Here is a 23,539-nt window from a genome sequence, read left to right as displayed (position 1 = left end):
TTCAGCCAGTTTGGAGTTCCATATGCACCAATGTTCCACCCCTCACCTGAGTCAATTGTCAGCAATTGGCTTCGTTACCATATTTTAGAATCTCAGTGTGATTTCCTGGGCGCGATTCTCCACTCCCACGCCGGTTGGGAGAATCGCCTGAGCCGCCAAAATTTCCGGGGACGCCGGTCCGACGCCCTCCCGTGATTCTCCCAAGCGGCGGGAACGGCCCGGTCGAGTTTCGCGGGCCGCAGGCCGGAGAATCGCCGGAGACACCCAAAATGGCGATTCTCCGGCACCCCCGCTATTCTGAGGCCCGGATGGGCCGAGCGGCCAGGCCAAAACGGCGGGTTCCCACAGGCGCCGTCCACACCTGGTCGCTGCAGTCGTGGGCGGTGCGTGAACGCTGGGGGTGCGGCCTGTGGGGTGGGGTGAGGGGGGATCCTGCACCGGGCTTCACCTGCAATGTGGGGTGGCCCGCGATCGGTGACCACCGATCGTCGGGCCGTCCTCTCAGAAGGAGGACCTCCTTCCTTCCGCGGCCCCGCAAGATCCGTCCCCCATCTTCTTGCGGGGCGGATTTGGACAGGATGGCAACCACGCATGCGCGGGTTAGCGCCGGCCAACCCGCGCATGCGCGGATGACGTCCATTATGCGGCGCCAGCTGCGTCATCTATGCGGCGCCGCTTTTACGCGGGCAACAAGGCCTGGCGCGGGTAGATGACGCGGCCCCGATACTGGCCCATTGTCAGGGCCTGAATCGGTCGGGACCGGGGCCGTTCCGCGCCGTCGTGAACCTCGACGGCGTTCACGGCGGCACGGCCACTTCGGCGTGGGAGTGGAGAATCCCGTCCCCTGTTTCCATTGAAGAACCACCCGGGTGACACAACTAATGAAAGCAACAGGCCTTGGACACCCATTGCAGTGAATCCATTATTACGGAAGCAGAAGCTGGACATTTAGAAAATCATAATCCAGTCTGGCGGAGTCCACATGATTTTATGAAAGGGAAACTGTTTTGGGGAAAATTTATTCGAATTCTTTGAGGATTCAACCGGCAAGATGCACAAAAGAGTAAATCAGTAAATAGAGGGCTGAATTTTCCCATCTTTTTCCCAAAGTGACAGTCCCAGCGAGAAAATCGGGAAGAATCCCGCCAGCGACGGGTGGCTTGCCTCTGATTCGCTCGCCCCGGGAGAAATTAATCTCTGTAATCAGTAGGACACTCCTTTTATACACCTCGCCAGCACTTGTTGCAAGTCCAGTTGTGGGGATAGCTGCCACATTTCACCGAGGATCCTTCACCATACTTCTGGATGGTGTCAAGCAGAGGCATGACATTCTGTACCCTCAATTGACCAGACATCCTGTAAGCAAGGTCACACCCCCGCCTGGAAGGCTATGGCTGCAATAGTGAGTGCCAGCTCACTTCATAAGAGGATGGAGCTACAATGCCGAAAGAAGATGAATGACCTTCTTCGTGCAGCCAGACTCAAGACTGCCTCCTCATGTCTCCCCTTGCACCCCTTCACACACCTGTCACACTCCATGGTGATCTCTTTCTCAAGCGCCTCACGGATTCCCGACACTTCGGCATGTTGTATCGTCGACTGTATACACACTGGTGGAATTTCTTCACACCGAATATATCTGCTGAGCCCTCCTCAATCTGGGTGCAGTTTCATTCTGCTTCAGTAAGGGTGCTTGAGGCAAGGGATGTTCCAAACCATCTACCATTCTGTGGGATAAAAAGGCCGCTATACCATAAGGGGATGCATTGCATGTCAACATGATTGGTTTTCTAGGATCAAAATGCATTTGATTTGGTTTGACAATTGTAATGCTTTCTTCATGGTGGCACAGTGGTTAGCACTGCTGTCTCACAGTGCCAGGGATCTGGGTTCGCTTCCGACCTTGGGTAACTGTGTGGAGTTTGCACATTGTCCCCCTGTCTGTGCAAATTTCCTCCAGGTGCTCTGGTTTCCTCTCAGTCCAAAGATGTGCCGATATGGGCGGCGCAGTAACACAGTAGTTAGCCATGTTGCTTCACAGTGCCAGGGTCCCAGGTTCGATTCCTGCCTTGGATCACTGTCTGTGCAGAGTCTGCAAGTTCTCCCCGTATTTGCTTGGGTTTCCTACGGGTGCTCCGGTTTCTTCCCACATGTCCCGAAAGATGTGTTGTTAGGTAATTTGGACATTCTGAATTCTCCCTCCGTGTACCCGAACAGGCGCCGGAATATGGCGATGAGGGGCTTTTCACAGTAACTTCATTGCAGCGATAATGTAAACCTACTTGTGACAATAATAATAATTCAATAATCTTTATTGTCACAAGTAGGCTTACATTAACACTGCAATGAAGTTACTGTGAACATGCAGACTCAGGGATCCCAAGCCAGGATTCGAATAGCTAGCCACTATGCTACCGTGCTGCTCGCAATAAAGATTATTATTATTATTAGGTAGATTTGCCATGCTAAATTGCTCCTTAGTGTCCAAAGGTATGCAGGTTAGGTGGGGTTACAGGGATAAGGCATGGCCTAGGTAGGGTGTTCTTTTGGAGGGTCGGTGCAGACTCCATGGGACGGTTCAACATAGTGACTGACCACAAGTCATTGCTGGGCTTAAGGGAAGACAACCCATACTGCCCAGAGCCTCGGCATGGTTGCAGCGTTAGGCCCGGCTGATGTCAGCTTAAAACTATGCTTTTCAGCAGCAGCCTGGGACACAAATTGCTAATGCAAACATATTAAGATGCCCGCCCCTGGGAAGATCTCGGAAACTTACCAGGTGATGCAGGAGGAGGAGGAGGCCTCGGTGGTGGAGTTGAAAGGTAAGTGGGAGGAGGAGTTGGGAGAGGAGGTCGAAGATGGGACGTGGGCAGATGCCCTAGGGAGGGTGAACTCTTCCTCTTCGTGCGCGAGGCTCAGCCTCATACAGTTTAAGGTGCTGCACAGGGCACACATGACCGGGACAAGGATGAACCGTTTTTTTTGGGGTGAGGACAGGTGTGTTAGGTGCTCAGGGAGCGCAGCAAATCACACCCATCTGTTCTGGGCATGCCCAGCGCTGGAGGAATTTTGGAAGGGCGTAGCGAGGACGGTGTCGAGGGTGGTAGGATCCAGGGTCAAACCGGGCTGGGAGCTCGCAATATCTGGGGTGGCAGAGGAGCCGGGAGTGCAGGAGGCGAAAGAGGCCGGAATTCTGGCCTTTGCGCCCCTGGTAGCCTGGCGAAGGATTCTCCTTCAGTGGAATGATGCAAGGCCCCCAAGCGTGGAATCCTGGATCAGCGATATGGCAGGGTTCATTAAATTGGAGAGGGTGAAATTCGCCTTGAGAGGGTCGGTACGAGGGTTCTTTAAGCGGTGGCAACCGTTCTTAGACTTTCTGGCAGAACGATAGACATTGGTCAATGGCAGCAGTAGCTTGGGGGAAGTGGGGGGGGGGGGTTACTTTATTTTTGTTTATGTTATTTACACTGGAGGGTCTGAGGGGGTGTATACACCTGTTGTGTTAAGTCGGGGTGTTAATGTTAATTTATTATTTATGTACAGAGTTTGGGGAGTTGCTTTTTTAGATTGTGTTTTGTACTTAACCCTGTTGGGTTCTTTTTTCTTTCTCATTTTGTTATTGATATTTTATGAAAACCATTAATAAAAATTTTTTAATTTTTTTTTAAAAAGATGCCCGCCCCTACCAGACTCAGTGATTGACACTGTATTGTTTTTCATTGGAATCGATTGTGTTCCACATGGCTCCAGTGCTAGCCCCACTACAGTTGCTGATTCAGTCCACGTTTGGCTCCAGTTTTGCTGCCATGAAAGTCCATGAATCCAGCCCCAGCGTCAACACTTAGGGCTGGATTCTCCGATTCTGTGGCTATGTCTGCAGGATCCGTCTGGTCCTATGACCAAAAGGTCGGCGCCACCCCCGCATCGATCCTCCTCCCGGTAGGGGGCTGCCAGCCGTGCCATGAAAGCCCCCAGCTTTACCTGCGGATTCGGCCTCAGCATGGCTGTGTTCGTGGCCGCGCATGTGCACGGTGGGGGCCTGCGGCGGCCACGCCATACAACAACCGACCTGGCCTGCCAAAAACTGTCCCCCTGTAACCCCCCTTGCCACCTCCGGACCACCCGCCACAAGTTTCCCGAGCCCCCGCCGAAGCATCCCCCCCCCCCCGCCAATGGAACGGCTCCCCCCCCCCACCGACTGTGGCGGCAGCGGCACTGGACACAGTCCGCAGCCACTACACGAGGTCCCCGAAAGTTGTGAGAACACGTGTCCCACACGAACAGCCCCTCCTCGTTCCTCGGTACAAACAGAAAGAGTGGAAACTTGTATTATTTGTACGTACACTGGCTGTGAGAGCCCTGTACAACATTCTAATCCAACCCACCAACCCCAGGTCAAAACCAAATCGCCCCAACATTTCAAACAACTAATCCCACTCAACCCCGATCATGAACCCTTTTTGGTCCTCTCCCATCACTCCCGGCACACAATCCTTCATGCGAATTGCCAGCACCTTGGCCAACAACTTTACATCTACATTCAAAACCGATATTGGATGATACGACCCACACTCCTCTGGGTCATTATCCTTTGAAATAAGCGAAATTGTGTCAGCATGGGCGGAAGTTCCCCCTTATTAACTGAATCGTTAAACATTTCCACTAAGAGTGGCCCCAACTCAGCAGCAAAGTATTTCTAGAATTCCGCTGGGAATCCATCCGGACCCGGGATCATCCAGACTACAGCGACCCAATACACCTCATCACCTCCTCCAACCCCACTGGAGCACCCAGCCCCTGCATCTTCTCCTCTTCCACCATGGGGAAGTCCAAGCCATCCAAGAACCTCCTCATGCCAAGTTCCCCCCCAGGGGCTCCGACCTGTGTAGACCTTGGTAGAAGGCCTGAAACATTTCATTCACCTTCCCCAACTCAGTGACCACCCTGACCCCAAGATCCCTTATCTGCCCAATCTCCCTCGCCACCGTCTGCCATCTCAACTAGTGTGTGAGCAGCCTACTGGCCTTCTTCCCGTGCTCATAAAAAGCCCCTCTAACCCAGCAACTGCTCCGCCTTCCCCGTAGACAAAATATAGAACATAGAACATACAGTGCAGGAGGAGACTATTCGGCCCATCAAGTCTGCACCGACCCACTTAAGCCCTCACTTCCACCCTATCCCCGTAACCCAATAACCCCTCCTAACCTGTTTGTTCACTAAGGGCAATTTATTATGGCCAATCCACCTAACCTGCACGTCTTAGGACTGTGGGAGGAAACCAGAGCACCCGGAGGAAATCCACGCAGACACGGGGAGAATGTGCAGACTCTGCACAGACAGTGACCCAAGCCGGGAATCGAACCAGGACCCTGGTGCTGTGAATCATAGAATCATAGAATGTACAGTGCAGAAGGAGGCCATTCGGCCCATCGAGTCTGCACCGGCTCTTGGAAAGAGCACCCTACCCAAGGTCAACACCGCCACCCTATCCCCATAAGCCAGTAACCCCACCCAACACTAAGGGCAATTTTGGACACTAAGGGCAATTTATCATGGCCAATCCACCTAACCTGCACATCTTTGGACTGTGGGAGGAAACCGGAGCATCCGGAGGAAACCCACGCACACACGGGGAGGATGTGCAGACTCCGCACAGACAGTGACCCAAGCTGGAATTGAACCTGGGACCCTGGAGCTGTGAAGCAATTGTGCTATCCACAAGGCTACCGTGAAGCCACAGTGCTAACCATTGTGCTACCATGCTACCCAAACTCCATTTGGAACTTCTTCCTTTCTTGGCCACCAAATACCTTTGATCCACTGCTAAAATGGCCTCCCCCAACTTCTTAACTATCCAACCTTTCCACTTCATTTCTATTACCTTGATCAAAATAAACTCCCCCCAATTACCGCCTTTAGCATCTCCCACGGAGACAGACACCCCCTCACTTTTATTAAGTTCCACATAGGTGCGTATAGCCACCCCAAGCTCTCACACGCCCCCTTATCAGCCACCAATCCCACACCCATAACGTCCGGTGTGCAAGTTGCAACTCAGGAGGACGGTCAAAGTCTCTTCCCCCATCAACGTCTCGAAAATCTTGGCCACATATTCTGCGTCCATCGTTCCCGCAATACCTTTGGGCAGCCCAAGACCCTCAGTTTCTGCCTCGTTGCGTGGTTCTTCAAGTCATCGACCTTCTTCTTCAACCTTTTCTGACCATCTGCCATCATCAGCATCTCTGCCTCCACTGAAGCAATCCAATCCTCATGGTCGGTCACCGTCTCCTCCACATTTTGGATCGACGCACTTTGCGCCTCCAGCCTCTGCTCCACTCTCTCCAGACCAGCCCGAATCGGCTCTGTCACCCTCACCAGGTCTTCTGGAGCTGTCTCTTTTTTAAGATCAATCACAAGGAATTCGACTAACTGCTCCGTCGACCATTATGCAGGCAAAGATGCCATAGGTCCCTCTGCCATTTTTTTCCCAGCTGTTCCACGCACACCTTCCTGGTCTGAAATGTGCCCCTTATTTGACACGCTCCTCATCTGGTACCCCTTCGACATTCCCCACCGAAGGAAAATGTTCTTCAGTATTTCTACTGTTTCCAAGTGCAACTTCCCTATAAAACGGGTAAAGGGCAAAAAAATCCGACATCAGGCAGGAGCCATCTTATGTGCGACCACTCACTCCATGCCCGCCACCAGAAGTCACAGAGTTAAACTTATAACGTTGGAGGATAATCGTGATCCTTGGGCTGAAATGTTCTTTAACCAATTTCACTATCTGGTCCAAGGTCTTTGAGTTGGGTGCCTCTGGGAATGTGAGTTTCCAAATCAAACTATACGTTTGGGGCCCACAAACTGAACAGCATCACCTTATGCTAGTCTTCACCGGTGATCTTGTTTGTGGTAAAGAAGAAACAGAGTTGTCCGATATACTCACTCCTTAGCTCAATCCTCTGGTCAAATGGGTCTAATTTCCCAATGATAGGCATTTCCACTCAGTTTAAATGTTTCCAACTCTTGTTGGAGCTTCTCTACTTTCTCAACTGTTCCTTCCTTCCCCCTTCGATTCACAACTACTATCAGCTACAATCGAAACCCTTTACCTCGTCACCAATATGGTGGCTTGAAACATACACTGGAGGCTTCCAGTAGTACATAAAAGGAGTTTACTGATGAAAGGCAAAGGCAATCAGATAACAGGCACAGAACATTATACAATAGCTTTATACTTCAGCTCCCTGGACCCCGGGATCCTTTCCCCAGGGCCCCGCGCAAACGCCCCATTGGCTGGGGTTCACCCGCTATCACACGATTGGCTCCAGGCTGGTCACATGGTCCTTGGAGCCCACCCTTCAAAGGGGCCACGCTACCACAGTCATGCATGTAGCTAAGAGAGTCTGGCAGTCATTCCTCAATTCTAAAAGCCTCTGTCATATGGATTTCTGTCCCCCTAGATAGATCAAGGACAACCTTTATTTAAAATAATAGCAGGACTTGAGTAATGCCATAATACCTATTAACTGACTCACGACAATTGGGACATTTCAACTTCAAGCAGTAAGTATTAAAGAAAGAAATACTCCGGAGTAAAGGAAAATTAGATTTCTGTAAATGGTATTTTATACATTTTAATCAAACCAGTTGCTCACACACCCATCATGACAAAGGTCCCAAAATTCTATGGACCCCGCTGGTCACTTGGGTGTCATTGACCTTGTTTCAACTGGTTAAGGTGAAAGCATTAGATAGTCGGAATAGACAGTCCATGTTAGTAGAAGCATATAATGACATGTCCCAGTTGAACTCCTTAAAGATTGGTGTAAGTCTGATGAAGAAGGCTTACAGGCCTTTAATGGGTAAAGATTAATGACTCAGAAATTATTTATTCCTTATGGCAGAACAAAAATTATTAGGGTTATTAAAAGGGGTGAAATCTCAGATTAAAAACTTTTCCTGCCTTTGATTTCGGGTCCGGCATGGTACCTCTGCTTGTTACAAAAATACACAGAAGATAGGAGCAGGAAGAGGCCTTTTGGCCCTTTGAGCCTGCTCCGCCATTCATCACGACCATGGCTGATCATCCAACTCAATAGCCTAATCCTGCTTTCTCCCCATAGCCTTTGATCCCATTCTCCCCAAGTGCTATATCTAGCCACCTCTTGAATATATTCAAAGTTTTAGCATCAACTACTTCCTGTGGCAATTCCACAGGCTCACCACTCTTTGTGTGAAGAAGTGTCTCCTTATCTCTGTCTGAAATGGTTTACCCTGAATCCTCAGGCTGTGATCCTTGGTTCTGGACACACCTATCATTGATAACATCTTCCTTGCATCTACCCAGTCTTGTCCTGTTAGAATTGTATAAGTCTCTATGAAATTCCCCCGCATTCTTCTGAACTCCAGCGGGAACAATCCCAACCTAGTCAATCGCTCCTCATATGACAGTCCCGCCATCCCTGGAATCAGTCTGGTAAACCTTCGCTGCACTCCCCCGAGAACAAGAACATCCTTCCTCAGAGAAGGAGACCAAAGCTGCACACAATATTCCAAGTGTGGCCTCACCAAGGCATTGTACAATTGCAGCAACACGTCCCTGCTTCTATACTCAAAACCTCTTGCAATGAAGTCCAACATACCATTAGCCTTCTATACCGCCTGCTGCACCTGCATGCTTACCTTCAGCGAATGGTAACAAGGACACCCAGGTCCCGCTGCACACTCCCCTCTCCCAATTTACGACCATTCAGGTAGTAATCTGCCTTCCTGTTTTTGCATCCAAAATGAATAACCTCACACTTATCCAAATTATACTGCATCTGCCATTGATTTGCCCACTCGCCCAACCTGTCCAGATCTTGCTGTAGGATCCCTGCATCCTCGTCACAATTCACCCTCCCACCTAATTTGGTATCATCTACAAACTTTGAGATGTTACATTTTGTTCGTTCATCCAAATCATTCATATATATTGTGAATAGCTGGGGTCCCAGCACCGATCCCTGTGGTACCCCACTGGTTATTACCTGCCAATTTGAAAAGGACCCATTAATCCCTATTCTTTGTTTCCTCTCTGCCAACCAGTTTTCTATCCACCTTAATATATTTCCCCCAGTCCAATGCGCTTTAATTTTGCACAATAATCTCTTATGTGGGACTTTGTCAAACGCCTTCTGAAAGTCCAAATATACCACATCGGCTTCCCCCTTGTCGACTGCACTGGTTACTTCTTCAAAGAATTCCAACAGATTTGTCAAGCATGATTTTCCCTTCATAAATCCATGCTGACTCTGACTGATCCTGCCACTGCTTTCTAAATGTTCCGCTATAACGTCCTTGATAATGGATTCAAGCATTTTCCCCACTACCGATGTTAGGCTTACTGGTCTATAATTCCCTGCTTTCTCTCTACCTCCCTTTTTAAATATCGGAGTGATGTGAGCTACCCTCCAATCCGCAGGGACAGTTCCAGAATCTATAGAATCCCGGATGATGACCGCCAATTATTATTTCCACTATTTCCAGAGCCACCTCCTTAAGCACTCTGGGATGCAGATTCTCAGGCCCTGGGGATTTATCCTCCTTCAATCCCATCAGTTTTCCCAGCACCATTTCTCATGATCTCCCTCAGTTCTTCCCTCTCACTAAACCTTTCATTCTCCAACATTTCTGGGATCTGATTTGTGTCCTCGTTTGTGAAGACAGAACCAAAGTATGTATTTAATTGCTCAGCCATTTCTTTGTCCCTGATTATGCATTCCCCGGTTTCTGTCTGCAGTGGGCCTACATTTCTCTTTACCAATCTCTTTCTCTTCACTCATCTGTAGAAACTCATAGTGTCAATCTTTATGTTCCCTGAAAGCTTCCTTTCGTACTGCATTTTCCCCTTCTTAATCAATCCCTTCGTCCTTCTTTGCTGAATTCTAAACTGCTCCCATTCTTCTTGCCATTCTTCTTGCTGCCCAGCTGCGTAGCAGAGCCAGCCACGATGCCATGAACCTGGCTGCTGCTGCTTTCCCCTGGTGAGCCATCTCCCTCAACAGTATCCAAAGCGGAATATCTGTTTTGCAGGAGATGACCGCAGGGGACACCTGCACTGCCTTCCTACTCTTGCTCTGTCTTTTGGTCATCCATTTTCTATCTCCCTCAGTAGCTTTTATAAGGGCCCCGAAGAATCCAGCACGAGTTTTAAGGATACAAAATAATAAAGTTTATTTACTATAACAATATATACATAGCAGTAGCAGTAACTTCCCTTGCTACCTTCTCCTTCCTCTTGGTTCCTGGACTGGCCAGCTTATTTATAGTAGGAGTTTCTCCGCCCCCCTCATTGGGGAAGTTCATACTCCCATAGGATTGTGAGATAGTCATTAGTCCCCAGCCAATCGTCAGTAGGCAGATTATAACATCCCTCCCCCCCAAAGTCCAAGGAATCCACCGTAGGCCCTGGCGAAGGAAGGCGTCGAACCCGTTTGGCCGCAGGCCGGACGCCATTTGCACGCGGCGCTGGATCAGGCGGCGTATAACGAGACGGAGACCGGCGCTTCCGTGATGAACGGCGCGGTTGTACATCCACGGCCTGTGGACCCGAGGATTCCCCCTCTGATTCATCCTGTGTCTCCATCTCGGAGTCAGAGTCTGCTGCCTCCGTCATGTCAGCGTCTCTGTCCCCATTCGGTCCCGTCATGACCTGCGCAGGCTTTGAGTGAGGCACCAGTGGAAGATTTGGAGGACTACCTTCCCTTGTTTCTGGTCTTTGCCGCCGTTGAACTGAGCTCCGGGGGCGGGGAATCTTTTGCGGGGATGATCTTCTGGACCGGACGTGGTCTACATGTTTTCGCTGGAGACGACCCTGGGCTTGCACTTGGTACGATATAGGGCCCGTTTGGCGAAAGATTACCCCAGGAACCCATTGGGCACCACCAGCAAAATTCCGCACGAATACTGGGTCACCGGGCGCAAACTGCCGAATCGGACGATGCTGAGACAATCCCGGTCCCTGCCGTTCTTATGTGCGGCGTACTTTTGCGCCAATGTCCGGGAAGACAATACTAAGGCGGGTGCGAAGTCTCCGGCCCATTAGGAGTTCTGCGGGAGCTACCCCAGTCACTGTATGGGGGGTGGTCCTGTACGTAAACAAAAACCGAGCCAGTCTCGTGTCCATTGATCCGGAAGACTGCTTCTTTAGGCCTCTTTTGAATGTTTGCACTGTACGCTCTGCCAACCCATTTGAAGCCGGGTGGTAAGGGGCAGTGCGGATATGGCGGATGCCGTTCATCTTTGTAAACCTAGCAAACTCCTCACTCGTGAATGGAGTGCCATTATCCGTGACCAGCACCTCGGGGAGGCCATGCGTGCTAAATGATAAACGCATGGATTGTCCCCTGCATCTTATGCACCTCCAGCCATTTGGACTGGGCGTCAATTAGTAGAAGGAACATGGATCCCTGAAAAGGGCCTGCAAAATCTGCATGTAAGCGTGCCCAAGGCCGCCCTGACCATTCCCAGTGATGTAGGGGCGCGGCCGGCGGAAGCTTCTGATGCTCTTGGCAAATGGAGCAGTTTTGGGCCACCTTCTCAATGTCGGTGTCGAGGCCTGGCCACCAGACATAACTCCGGGCCAACATTTTCATCTTGGTCACGCCCGGATGCCCATTGTGCAAGTCTGATAATATCAGCTCCTGGCCTTTTTCCGGGACAACCACACGCGTCCCCCACAAGAGGATGCCGTCTTCCACGCTGAACTCTGACAGCTTGGAGGAAAATGCCCGTAACTCGCCTGGGAGCTGTCTATGCTGCCCACCATACAGGACTATGTGCCGAACCTTTGACAGGACTGGCTCCGTCTGGGTCCACTCACGGATCTGTGATGCCGTGACAGGCAAGGTGTCCATAAAATTTAGGGTTGCGACCACCTCACCGGTCGTGGGGGTCGACATGGGGCCGGTCGATAAAGGCAATCGGCTCAGTGCGTCGGCATTTGCTATCTGCGTACCTGGTTTGTGCTCCAGAGAATACTCATATGCAGCAAGCAACAAAGCCCAGCGCTGGATCCGTGCAGAAGCAATGGGCGGTATCGGCTTATCCTCTCTGAAGAGTCCCAGCAGGGGCTTATGATCAGTCACGATAGTGAAATGGCGGCCGTACACATACTGGTGGAAGCGTTTCACCGCGAAAACCACTGCCAGGCCCTCCTTCTCGATCTGCGCGTACTTCTTCTCCGCTGCCGTCAATGTGCGGGAGGCGAAAGCTATCGGTCGCTCGGCCCCGTTCTCCATCTTTTGGGACAGGACAGCCCCAATACCATACGGGGATGCATCACATGTGACGAGCAAAGGCTTTCCCGGATCATAGTGGGTTAGTAACCCAGACGACGACAATTGTTGCTTTACCCGCCGGAAAGCGGTTTCTTGCGGCTGACCCCAAACCCAGGTGTGATTTTTCTTTAGCAGCAGGTGTAAGGGGGCCAGCGTAGTTGCCAGATTGGGGAGGAACTTCCCGTAATAGTTTACGAGACCGAGAAAAGAACGAAGATGCGAAGTGTCAGTCGGGGTGGGGGCATGTTGAATTGCACGCACCTTCTCTGCGACGGGGTGCAGACCCTCGCGGTCCACCCGATAACCTAGGTAGACTACTTCTTTTGCCTGAAATACGCACTTTGTGTGACGTAAACGGACTCCAGCCTCCGAAAGGCGTTTAAGGACAGCCTCCAGATTTTCCATATGCTCTTCCTCCGACGTCCCTGTAATCAACACGTCATCTAGGTAGACAGCCACACGTGGTAAACCTCTCAAAATGCCCTCCATAACACGTTGAAAAATTGCGCAGGCAGAGGATACTCCAAAGGGCAACCGTGTATATTCATACACGCCCCGGTGTGTGTTAATTGTTACATATGGTCGGGAGGCAGGGTCCAGCTCCAACTGCAGGTAGGCGTGACTCATATCTAATTTTGTGAATGAGAGTCCGCCTGCAAGTTTCGCGTAGAGATCCTCTATGCGAGGCATTGGGTATCGGTCGAGTCGGGAAACTGTATTCACTGTAAGTTTATAGTCGCCACACAAGCGAACTGTGGCATCTGGCTTCATTACTGGCACAATTGGTGCTGCCCAGTCAGCAAAACGGACGGGCCTGATAATACCCAAACTCTCCAAACGAGTGAGCTCCCCTTCTAGGTCCTGGGCCCAACAGGCTGGGCCCATGGCCACGCACTACGATAAGTGGGAAACGCCCCTCCTGGCGTCCATAGACAACAGGGGTCATTGTAGTTACTGCAATGTCCAGTGGTTCCCCCGTGTAGGTGGCCAACCTGGCCTGTGAGTCAGTTAGTGTAAGGGTCTGTATACCCTGCTTGATGCGGTCGAATGTCCTCTGGGCGATCACGGAGACCGCTGCGCCAGTATCCAACTCCATCTCCAGCGGGTGGCCATTGACCTGTACTGTCACCTTAATGGGGGCCACACGGGGAGCTGCCACACAATGCAGCTGCAGGCAGTCGTCCTCCGTCTCCACGTCCTCAGGAGTGGTCGCCGCAGGTTCATCCACATGGAAGGTACGGCCTCAGGGCTGGTCCCAGTTACGGCCCCTGGGCTGGTCCCAGTTTCGGTCGGAACGACGGCGCCTCTGGCGTCCCCAGGACCGCCGTCCGCGACGGGGTCGGCGCCTACAAGTCTGACACGGACATGGCTCCTCATCCATTGGCTCTGGAGAAGGCTCCCTTCGGGGAGGAATGTCCGATGGCCACTGGCGTCGGTCTGGTCGTTGCCTCGCCCAAGGTACCACAGGAGTGCGGGGGGACGTTTTTGGGCGGAAAGGGTTTCGCCCCAAGGCATGCACTTCCATTCCCTGTAGCTTCTGTACTCCTCGCTCTGCGCTCTCTCGGGACAAGACTATTTGTATTGCCTGTTGAAAAGTCAATGTTGGCTCCGCTAACAACTTTCTCTGGGTGGCCGCATTGTTAATACCGCAAACCAAACGGTCGCGTAACATTTCTGACAAGGTCTCACCATAGTCACAGTATTCCGCAATCCCGCGTAGCCTGGATAAAAAAATCGGCAAGGGATTCTCCAGGGGTCCTCTCAGCGGTATTAAACCGGTAACGCTGGACTATCGTGGACGTGGTTGGGTTAAAGTGTTGCCCCACTATATTCACAAGTTCGTCAAACGTTTTGGTGTCCGGCGCAGCTGGGTACGTAAGGCTCCTAATCACCCCAAACGTATGCGGCCCGCAGGCGGTGAGCAATATGACCACCTGGCGCTCGTTTTCAGTGATATTGTTTGCCCGGAAATAGTAACGCATCCATTGCGTGTACTGGTTCCAGCTTTCCAGCGCAGCATCAAAAACATCCAAACGTCCGTACAGAGGCATGGTATAATAGAAAACAACTTCCAACCTGTATCCAACAAAACTCCAGGGAGGTGGCTTCAGCAGTGTAGACAGCTATTCACTTTTACCTTCGTCGCCAGTTTTATAAGGGCCCCGAAGAATCCAGCACGAGTTTTAAGGATACAAAATAATAACGTTTATTTACTATAACAATATATACATAGCAGTAGCAGTAACTTCCCTTGCTACCTTCTCCTTCCTCTTGGTTCCTGGACTGGCCAGCTTATTTATAGTAGGAGTTTCTCCGCCCCCCTCATTGGGGAAGTTCATACTCCCATAAGATTGTGGGATAGTCATTAGTCCCCAGCCAATCGTCAGTAGGCAGGTTATAACAGTAGCTTTCACCTGCGGTGTGACCAACTCGCTAAACGTGCTATCCACGACGTCCTCAGCATCGCAGATGCTCCAAAGTGAGTCCATCTGCAGCTCCAGAGCCGTCAAGCGGTCTAACAGGAGCTGCAACTGGACACACTTCTTTTTAAAAAAAATTTTTTTTTAAATTCTCCTCCATTTTCACATTTTCTCCCACATTTACATCCATCAACGATAAACAATAATCAGCAAGATATGTCAGTCCCCATAATAACAACAACAATCCCATCTACCCACCAACCCCCAAACCTCAACCCGCATGTTTACATAAACAAATGACAAAAATAAATCAGGGATTACCCGTAGTCACCCTTAATCTTACACAGCTCCCACCCCCCACACCCCCACCCCAGGTCTCCAGCTCCTCCCGTCCACTGCCTCTTGTAAAACCCCTCCCCCTACCCTCGGTTCCTTCCCCCCCCAACTTTCCACCCCGGCTAGACCACTCGGACCCTGTTCTGCCAGGCTCCGATGGCCGCAGCCCCTCCCCCCACCTCACTCCCATTCACTGGCCGGCACACACCGGCCAGCGTGGAGGCCCCCGCCCGGGTACCTTTCCCACTTGCCCGGCCCCAGGAAAGCCCAAAGATTCCCTTTTAGCACACAAACCCCGCCTATCCACCTGCACCCCAAAGAACTCTCATTTCCAGTGAAAGTCCCGTCCCTTCCCTCGTCCAAATATATACCACATTGGCTCCTTTAATCTCTACACCCGCGCGCAGTGATACAAAAAAGAAGAAAATACAGTCATGAGGTTACATCGGCACATGGCCATTCCTCAGTTTGTCAGTTCTGCCACAGTCCTTCTGCTTTCGCAAACTCCTCCGCTGCTTTCGCCGTTCCAAAATAAAAGTCCCTGAGCTTGTAAGTCACCCTCAGCTTTGCTGGATATACAATGCCGCACTGCACCTTGCCAATGTACAGTGCCCTCTTCACCCGGTTGAAGGCAGCCCGCCTCCTTGCCAGCTCCACCGTAAAGTTCTGGTATACACGTATACCAGCTCCAGCCCACTGCACCACCCGCTTCTGCTTGGCCCAGCTCAGGACCTTCTCCTTCACCCTGTACCTACGGAAGCACAGAGTCACTGCCCTTGGCGGCTCACTCGCCTTTGGTACAGGCCTCCACGACCGATGAGCCCGATCCAGTTCATATCGGGAGGGGTCCTCCCCCTCCCCCAGTAGTTTTGCCAACATTGCGGCAAAATACTCAGTCGGCTTCGGTCCTTCAACTCCTTCGGGCAGCCTCACAATCCTCAAGTTCTGTCGCCTGGATCTATTTTTCAGGTCTTCCATTTTTCCTCGCAGATCCTTGTTAGTATCCATCACCTTCCGCATCTCTTTCCCCATCGAGGCAAGTTGATCACCGTGCTGCAATAACGCCTCCTCCACTTCCTTCAGCGCCTCCCCTTGCTCTCGCACCTCCGCCAGTGCGCTCGCCACCTCTGTCCTCACCGGGGAAACCGCCTCCTCCACCAGCACACTCAAAGCCTCCCTCATCTCCTTCCTCACCGTCTCCATGCATTTTGCAATCTGCGCCAACTGCTTTTCAAATTCCGCAGCCATCACCTTGGTTATTTCTTCAGCCGTAAGCAGTGTGGCCTTCCCTGGTGCTCCAGCCTCCATTTTTCCTGGTGACCCCGCGATGACCTTTCCACTCCCCGACGGACCTCCAGCTGGGTTTTTTCGGCCGGTTTTCTGCTCACCCTCGACATTTTGCTTTGGGGTTTTTTTTTCCCTCCTGTGTCTTCTCAGTGCCTCCTCCGTGCCTTCTCCCTTCTTCTGCCACCTCCGCGGACCCTGGGACCGGGCTTAAAGCCCCAAAATTGCCGTTCCCGAGCGGGGGCTCTCCATTGTGCGGCCGCCTCCCGCCCGCCGTCACCGGAAGTTATCCTGGACACACTTCTTGCACGTGAAGGAGCCAAGGACAGTGGACGTGTCCCTGAGCTCCCACATCGCATACGAGGAGCATGACACGGGTCTGGGACCTCCTTCCATGTCTTAAACCTTAGGTTAACCTATACAACTACAATTCCAAAAAAAGAAAGAAAAAAATTAGTAAATAAATAGACAAATGAAAAGAAAAACTACTTACCAGTCACTTACCAAGGATATAAAGCACCTCCTCCCCACCTAGCTTCAAATTCCCAAACTCTCTCTTCGCTGTGTCTCACTCTGGCTGTGTCTTCCCTGGCTCACTGGGAGAACTCACTAGGAGTGAGTTAAAGTTACTCTTTTTAAATTGGTCTGAGTTGACTCCCCCCACCCCCCACCTTTTAGATCAAAGTAGCTTAAGGTGACTGACACTTAACTGCCAACCAATTATGTGAGTGGGTGGTGCAGCCCCTTATTAACCTTCACTGCACAATTCTAGATTAATTTAATTTCCCGAAATTTGAAAAGGAACAGTCTTATCGATTCAATTCCCACCTCGCTTCAAATTCCCAAACTCACTCTTCGCTGAACCTCACTCTGGCTGTGTCGTCTCTGGCTCACTGGGAGAACTCACTGGGAGTGAGTCCTCCCAACACAATTTAGCCTTCCACTCGCAACACAATTCAGCCCCACCCCCTCAAAAGCAATTTAGCCTTCCCGCAATGTAATTCAGCCCCCCAACACAATTTAACCTTCCTCCCACAATGTACTTCAGCACCCGCCACCCCCCACCCCCCCGAGGATTTCTGGGTCAACTCTCCAGAGTATGAGGGTGACCCGACCCTGCCCCATCGTCCCCATCCACCAAAGAACCCCTAATTAAAGACACCCCAACAAGAGACCCTCTAATTAGAGAGACAATGGTTGTTGTCAGCAGTAGTTTGTTTAACTGGGCCTATTGAAGAGTTGTGTTTTCTGCAATTTCTTGGAATGACTAAAACAGCTGCAAAGTCTGAATGAGACTTTCCTGGAAATCGGCAAGGCCCATAGTGGGCAGGAAAAGTGGCTTTGAAGCCGCCGACAACAACGGCAGCTCTCTCCACCGTATAGGTGTGGACTTGGGAGAAATAAATCAAGGGTCGATCCCATGATATATCACTGGCAGGGCAGCCTCTGATTTGCCCACTCTGCCAATAATTTAGTCATTTGAGGATCGGGCGATCATTTGTAAAGGCCACCTTAGTGCAAAGGATTTCATGCTAGAAACCTCTTGTACAACACCCCTGGCACGACCCAGGCAGTGCCCTGGTAGTGTCGGGGCAGTACCAGGACATGACCCTCTCCCCATGAACACTGCATTCATCCGAGCTCCCCTGGGAGATCTCGCTAGGTGCACGCCTTGGGAGATCAGTCAGATTTCATGTTGTTCTGCCATCATGCCAATTTGGATGGATCTTCTGATGGGTGGGGGATGATTCAGGCATAGAGGCCTGATAATTAAATGCTAATGAATTCAAATGATGTTCCTGACGTTGAACGTCATGAAATGTACCGTCACTGATAAGGGAGAATTGCGTCACGCATTTACGATAACATACAATGTAATTTGGCTGTTCTCGGCATATTTTCTGCTTCTGTCGCTGAACCTGCCTGAATGGGAGTGGAAAATTTCAGCCTCTGTCTTATTATGTAGGAAGTAGGTGGATGATTTTCCTGCCCATATCTGACACGATATCTAGAGGTTGTATGTGATAGAAACTGACAGACCTGGTTTCCACCGCAAATTCCTTTGCTCTCCGTCATCCTCCTCCCACCCAGAGTGGCCTGTTCCACATGCTATTCGGGCAGGGGAGAGAATAGAATTGTATTATTAAAATAAATAAAACTCTGGCTACCAGATGCAGCTAAGGTGGATTTTCTAAAATTATGCTTTTTCATTTATGATTAATTTTGTTTACATTATTTGAATTTCCAATTTGTTGGAAGGCTATATCCTCATCAGAAGTGTGAAGTCCAATAACAATGCCTTTAATGACTTAAGGACAATGATAGAATTCCAGCCATAAAGAGAATCTTTATTTATATTCATTCTCATTGCAATACTTTGCAACACACCAAGTCAGCTGATATTACTTATATCGAGGTATGAATTTTTTTAGTTGTTAAGTGCAGTGGTATTGTAAATGGGTTGAAGGTTTCCTCTGTAATAGATTCCTAGAGGCTTTGCAAACGTTATTCTTGCAATCTGGTTATGATTTTACTGGAGATATGAAATTTTAAGAAACCTCCACATTATTGCACATTTTGATGCTGACCCCACCATAGTTTTCATGTAGTTTCCACTGTAAGTTTGATAAATTAATTTTGTGAGAAGTAGAATTGTTTATTACAGTGTGATAAAAATTATATGTAAAAGTCTTTTTAACTATAGCTGTGATTGTTGATTTCAGAGAGAGGTTCAAAACCAGCTGTTCAACCACCCAGTATGAAAATGCAAACATCAAGATACTCCGTCCAGAATGATAGTACAAGAAATGATAAAAGTGCTTCCAATCAACCTGATTTATCCAAAGTGCAAAGGGCAACTCAAGGGCGCCTTAACATATCTGCCATCACGCCTCCTCCCCTTCCTGTCACTCCCCCTTCAGGTCAGAGTAAACCCTTGTCAATGTGCCCCTCTTCCACACCCTCTACTTTCAATAATAAGCCTACAAAAACAGCAACAACAGCTCAATCGCCTCCTCCTCCAATAGCTCCTTCTCTTCCTCCTCCACTCCCTCCCCCTCCTTCTATGCTTGCAACTGTTACACCATTTAAATATCAATACACACAGTCACCATCTCCTCCACCACCTTCTCCTCCACCTTCTCCTCCACCTTCCCTTAATTTCCAAGACCAAACTTCAGACTTCAGGTTTCCTGCTCCACCTCCACCTTCGTTTCTTTGGACTGAAGACTGCACAGATTTTCCTCTTCCTCCTTTCCCTCCACCTCCACCAGCTCCAGCCCCTTCCTTTACTCCTTACTGTAAAACTGAAAACGCTCTACCACCACCACCACCACCACCTCTTTTATTGAGCAAAATAGAAGTTCCTCCAAGCTTGCCACCAAAATTACCTAGCTTTTCCAACAGACCATGCATGTCTTCAGTCTCTCCTCCTCCTCCTCCCCCACCAACCCCACCACCACCTCCACCACCACCACCATTCCCTGCTTACAGTCACCCAAGTTCAAGTTCATCAACTGGCCAAACTTCCACCCAGCTGCCTGCAAGGGAAGGCCCAGCTAGATCTGGAGGTAAGATCTAGTAGATTATACAGCAACAATGGTTCTGCTATCGTATTGCATCGTCTATTGCAGTGGATTGTAACTATAATAGATTCAATTACAAAAATAAATTGAGATCAGTTTCCCTAATGGATTAAGTACAACAGTTAACATTACAGGAATTATTAATTCAAATTACTTTAAGGCTTCCAAAAGGATAGTTTTAAAACATGTGATGTTGTGAAGAGCAATATTCTGCCATGAAGTCAATACATTTCCAATAAATCCAGCTGAAGATGAGAAAGCTTCATAATAAACTGCCAGTACTGATGTCCCACACGATTTCAACATTGCACTGCAAGGTTGGATCTGGTCTCAGCTCAGCTTACAAAATTATATTTACAAATTACCTTCAGCAGTTCGGCAGCTACTTCAAGAGCCAGAATGTTTACTTGTAATTTTAGATTGAGCAGCCAACAGCTGGAGAGCGAGGAGGTTGAATCATTGCTACTAGTAGTTAGCACTGTTGCTTCACAGCACCAGGGTCCCAGGTTCGATTCCCGCTTGGGTCACTGTCTGTGTGGAGTCTGCACGTTCTCCCTGTGTCTGCGTGGATTTCCTCCGGGTGCTCCAGTTTCCTCCCACAAGTCCCGAGAGACGTGCTGTGAGGTAAATTGGACATTCTGAATTCTCTTCCTGTGTATCCGAACAGGCGCCGGAGTGTGGCGACTAGGGGGTTTTCACAGTAACTTAATTGCAGTGTTAATGTAAGCCTACTTGTGACACTAATAAAAATTATTAATTAGAAGTCAGGAAATGGCGAACTTAACTGAATTACTACTTTATATCCATTTTCACAGGAAAGAGGAGGATAAAATACCAGGGATACAGTTCTTTCAGACGGCAGGGTTTCTTACCCCGCCACTAAGGCAACACATCCTGGCCAATACTGGCTGACCCACAGTCATTTAAAACTTCAAAGGGTATTTATTGACTGGAGGAGGGACTTGCCTTTCACACAGGAGGACGACCTACCTCAGAGCTCTGTAGTCCCACTGGTTGGTAGCATCACTGTAGATTGAGATAGCTGGGTCATAACTGTGTGAGTGAGGAAGATCGTGAGGGAACCAACAAAAGGGAAAAACAAACTTGTCCTCATCCTCACCAACCTGCCTGCAGCAGATACATCTGTCCATGGCAGTATCGGTAGCAGTGACCACTACACAGTCCTTGTGGAGACAAAGTTCCATCTTCACATTGAGGAATACCCTCCATCATGCTGTGTGGCACTACTACCATGCTAAATGAGATAGATTTCAAATAGGTCTAACAACCCAAGACTGGTCAACCAGGAGGCGCTGTGGGCCATCAGCAACAGCAGAATTGTACTCAACCACAATTTGTAACCCCATTGCCTTGCATATCCTCCACTCTATCATTACTACCAAGTCAGGGGATCAACCCTAGGTCAATCTACAGTGCAGGAAGTTATGCCAGGTGCAGCACCAGGCATGCTTAATAATGAGGTGTCAACCTGGTGAAGCTACAACAACTTGCAAGCCAAACAGCACAAGCAGCAAATGATAGACCGAGCTAAGCAAAACCACAACCAATTGATCAGATCTAAGCTCCGCAGTCCTGCAACATCTACCCATGAATGGTGGTCGAGTTGGCTCCACAAGTATCTCCATTCTCAATGATGGGAGAGCCAGCACATCAGTGCAAAAGATTAGGCTGAAGCATTTCCAACAATCTTCAGTCAGCAATGCCAAGTGGATGATCCATCTCCGACTCCTCCAGTGGTCCCCAGCATCACAAATGCCAGTCTTCAGCCAAATCAATTCACTCCACATGATATCAAGAAACAGCTGAAGGCACTGGATACTGCAACGTTTATGGGCCCTGATAATATGCCAGCAACAATACTGAAGACTTGTGCTACAGAACATGCCATTCCCCTTGCCAAGATGTTCCAGTACAGATACAACACCGGCATATACACTTCAATGTGGAAAATTGTCCCGATATGTTCTGTATGCAAAGAAGGGCAAATCTAACCCGGCCAATTACCGCACCATCTGTCTACTCTCAGTCATTAGTAAAGTGATGGAAAGGGTCATGAAAATGAAAATCGCTTATTGTTTTCAAATGAGTAAGCTTCAAATGAAGTTACCGTGAAAAGCCCCTAGTCGCCACATTCCGGCGCCTGTTCAGGTAGGCTGGTACGGGAATTGAACCGTGCTGCTGGCCTGCCTTGGTCTGCTTTCAAAGCCAGCGATTTAGCCCTGTGCTAAACAGCCTCATCTACACTGCTATCAAGTTGCACTTGCATAACAATAACCTGCTCACTGATGTGTAGATGGATTTCGCTCGGGTCACTCAGCTACTGATCTCATTACATTCTTGGTTCCAAAATGGACAAAAGAGCTGAAATCCAGAGAAAGGTGACAGTCACTGTCTTTGACATCAAGGCAGCATTTGACTGAGTGCAGCATCAAATAACCCTAGTAAAACTGGAGTCAATAAAAATCAGGGGGAAATCTTCCCGCTGGTTGGAGTCATACCGAGTGTTGTGTCCCATGATCGTGCCTTTGCAGAACTGCTGGTGACGTAGCCAGAACAATGATTTATTAATGTACACGTGGTAAGGTAACAATCAGAATCTTATACAGACAAGTTATCATAGGGTTACATTGGACTCTCCTGGAAGTACTCTAATGTGCGACTGTCCTCGTGTACGCCTTACAACCTTCTGTTGGTACAATGCTGAGTTCATGTAATATTAACTACAGGCATATCACCACACTGAGCACAAAGGAAAATGGCTGAGGTTGCTGGAGGTCAGTCACATCAGTTCCTGGACGTTACTGCAGGAGTTCCTCAGGGTAGTGTCCTAGGCTCAACTATCTTCAGCTGTTTCATCAATGACCAGACTGGCGATTATACCATTTCCTAAGGGTCCCATTTGGCGTCACAAACGGGGTCTCGGTCTTCCAACGAGAGATGGACCGAATGGTTGATCAACACGGGTTGCAGGCCACGTTCCCGTATCTCGACAATGTAACCATCTGCGGCCACGATCAGCAGGACCACGACGCCAACCTCCAAAAATTCCTCCAGACCGCTAAAGCCTTGAACCTCACGTACAACGAGGACAAGTGCGGTTTTAGCACCAACCGGCTAGCCATCCTGGGCTACGTAGTGCGCAATGGGATAATAGGCCCCGACCCCGAACATATGCGCTCCCTCATGGAATTTCCCCTCCCGCACTGCTCCAAAGCCCTAAAATGCTGCCTGGGGTTCTTTTCATACTACGCCCAGTGGGTTCCCCAGTATGCAGACAAGGCCCGCCCCCTAATACAGACCATGACCTTCCCTCTGTCGACAGAGGCTTGCCAGGCCTTCAGCCGCATCAAAGCGGATATCGCAAAGGCCACGATGCGCGCCATCAACGAGTCCCTCCCCTTCCAGGTCGAGAGCGAGACCTCCGACGTAGCTCTAGCGGCCACCCTTAACCAAGCGGGCAGACCCGTGGCCTTTTTCTCCCGAACCCTCCACGCTTCAGAAATCCGCCACTCCTCAGTGGAAAAGGAAGCCCAAGCCATAGTGGAAGCGGTGCAACATTGGAGGCATTACC

General features: G+C 49.8%; 1 protein-coding gene across 2 annotated transcripts in view; it reads left to right on the top strand.

Moving 5' to 3' along the window:
• LOC140425259 (uncharacterized) overlaps positions 1 to 23,539 on the top strand; it is a 160,678-nt gene that overhangs the window by 114,365 nt on the left and 22,774 nt on the right. For both annotated transcript variants that reach the window (XM_072509381.1, XM_072509382.1), the window contains one exon: positions 19,087 to 19,932. In XM_072509381.1, coding sequence (XP_072365482.1) covers positions 19,087 to 19,932 — 846 coding nt within the window. The remainder of the gene's footprint in view (positions 1 to 19,086; positions 19,933 to 23,539) is intronic.

The sequence above is a fragment of the Scyliorhinus torazame genome, chromosome 6 (genome assembly GCF_047496885.1).
Source record: "Scyliorhinus torazame isolate Kashiwa2021f chromosome 6, sScyTor2.1, whole genome shotgun sequence".
Taxonomy (NCBI): Eukaryota; Metazoa; Chordata; class Chondrichthyes; order Carcharhiniformes; family Scyliorhinidae; genus Scyliorhinus; species Scyliorhinus torazame.
This window is presented reverse-complemented; position numbering and strand designations above follow the sequence as displayed.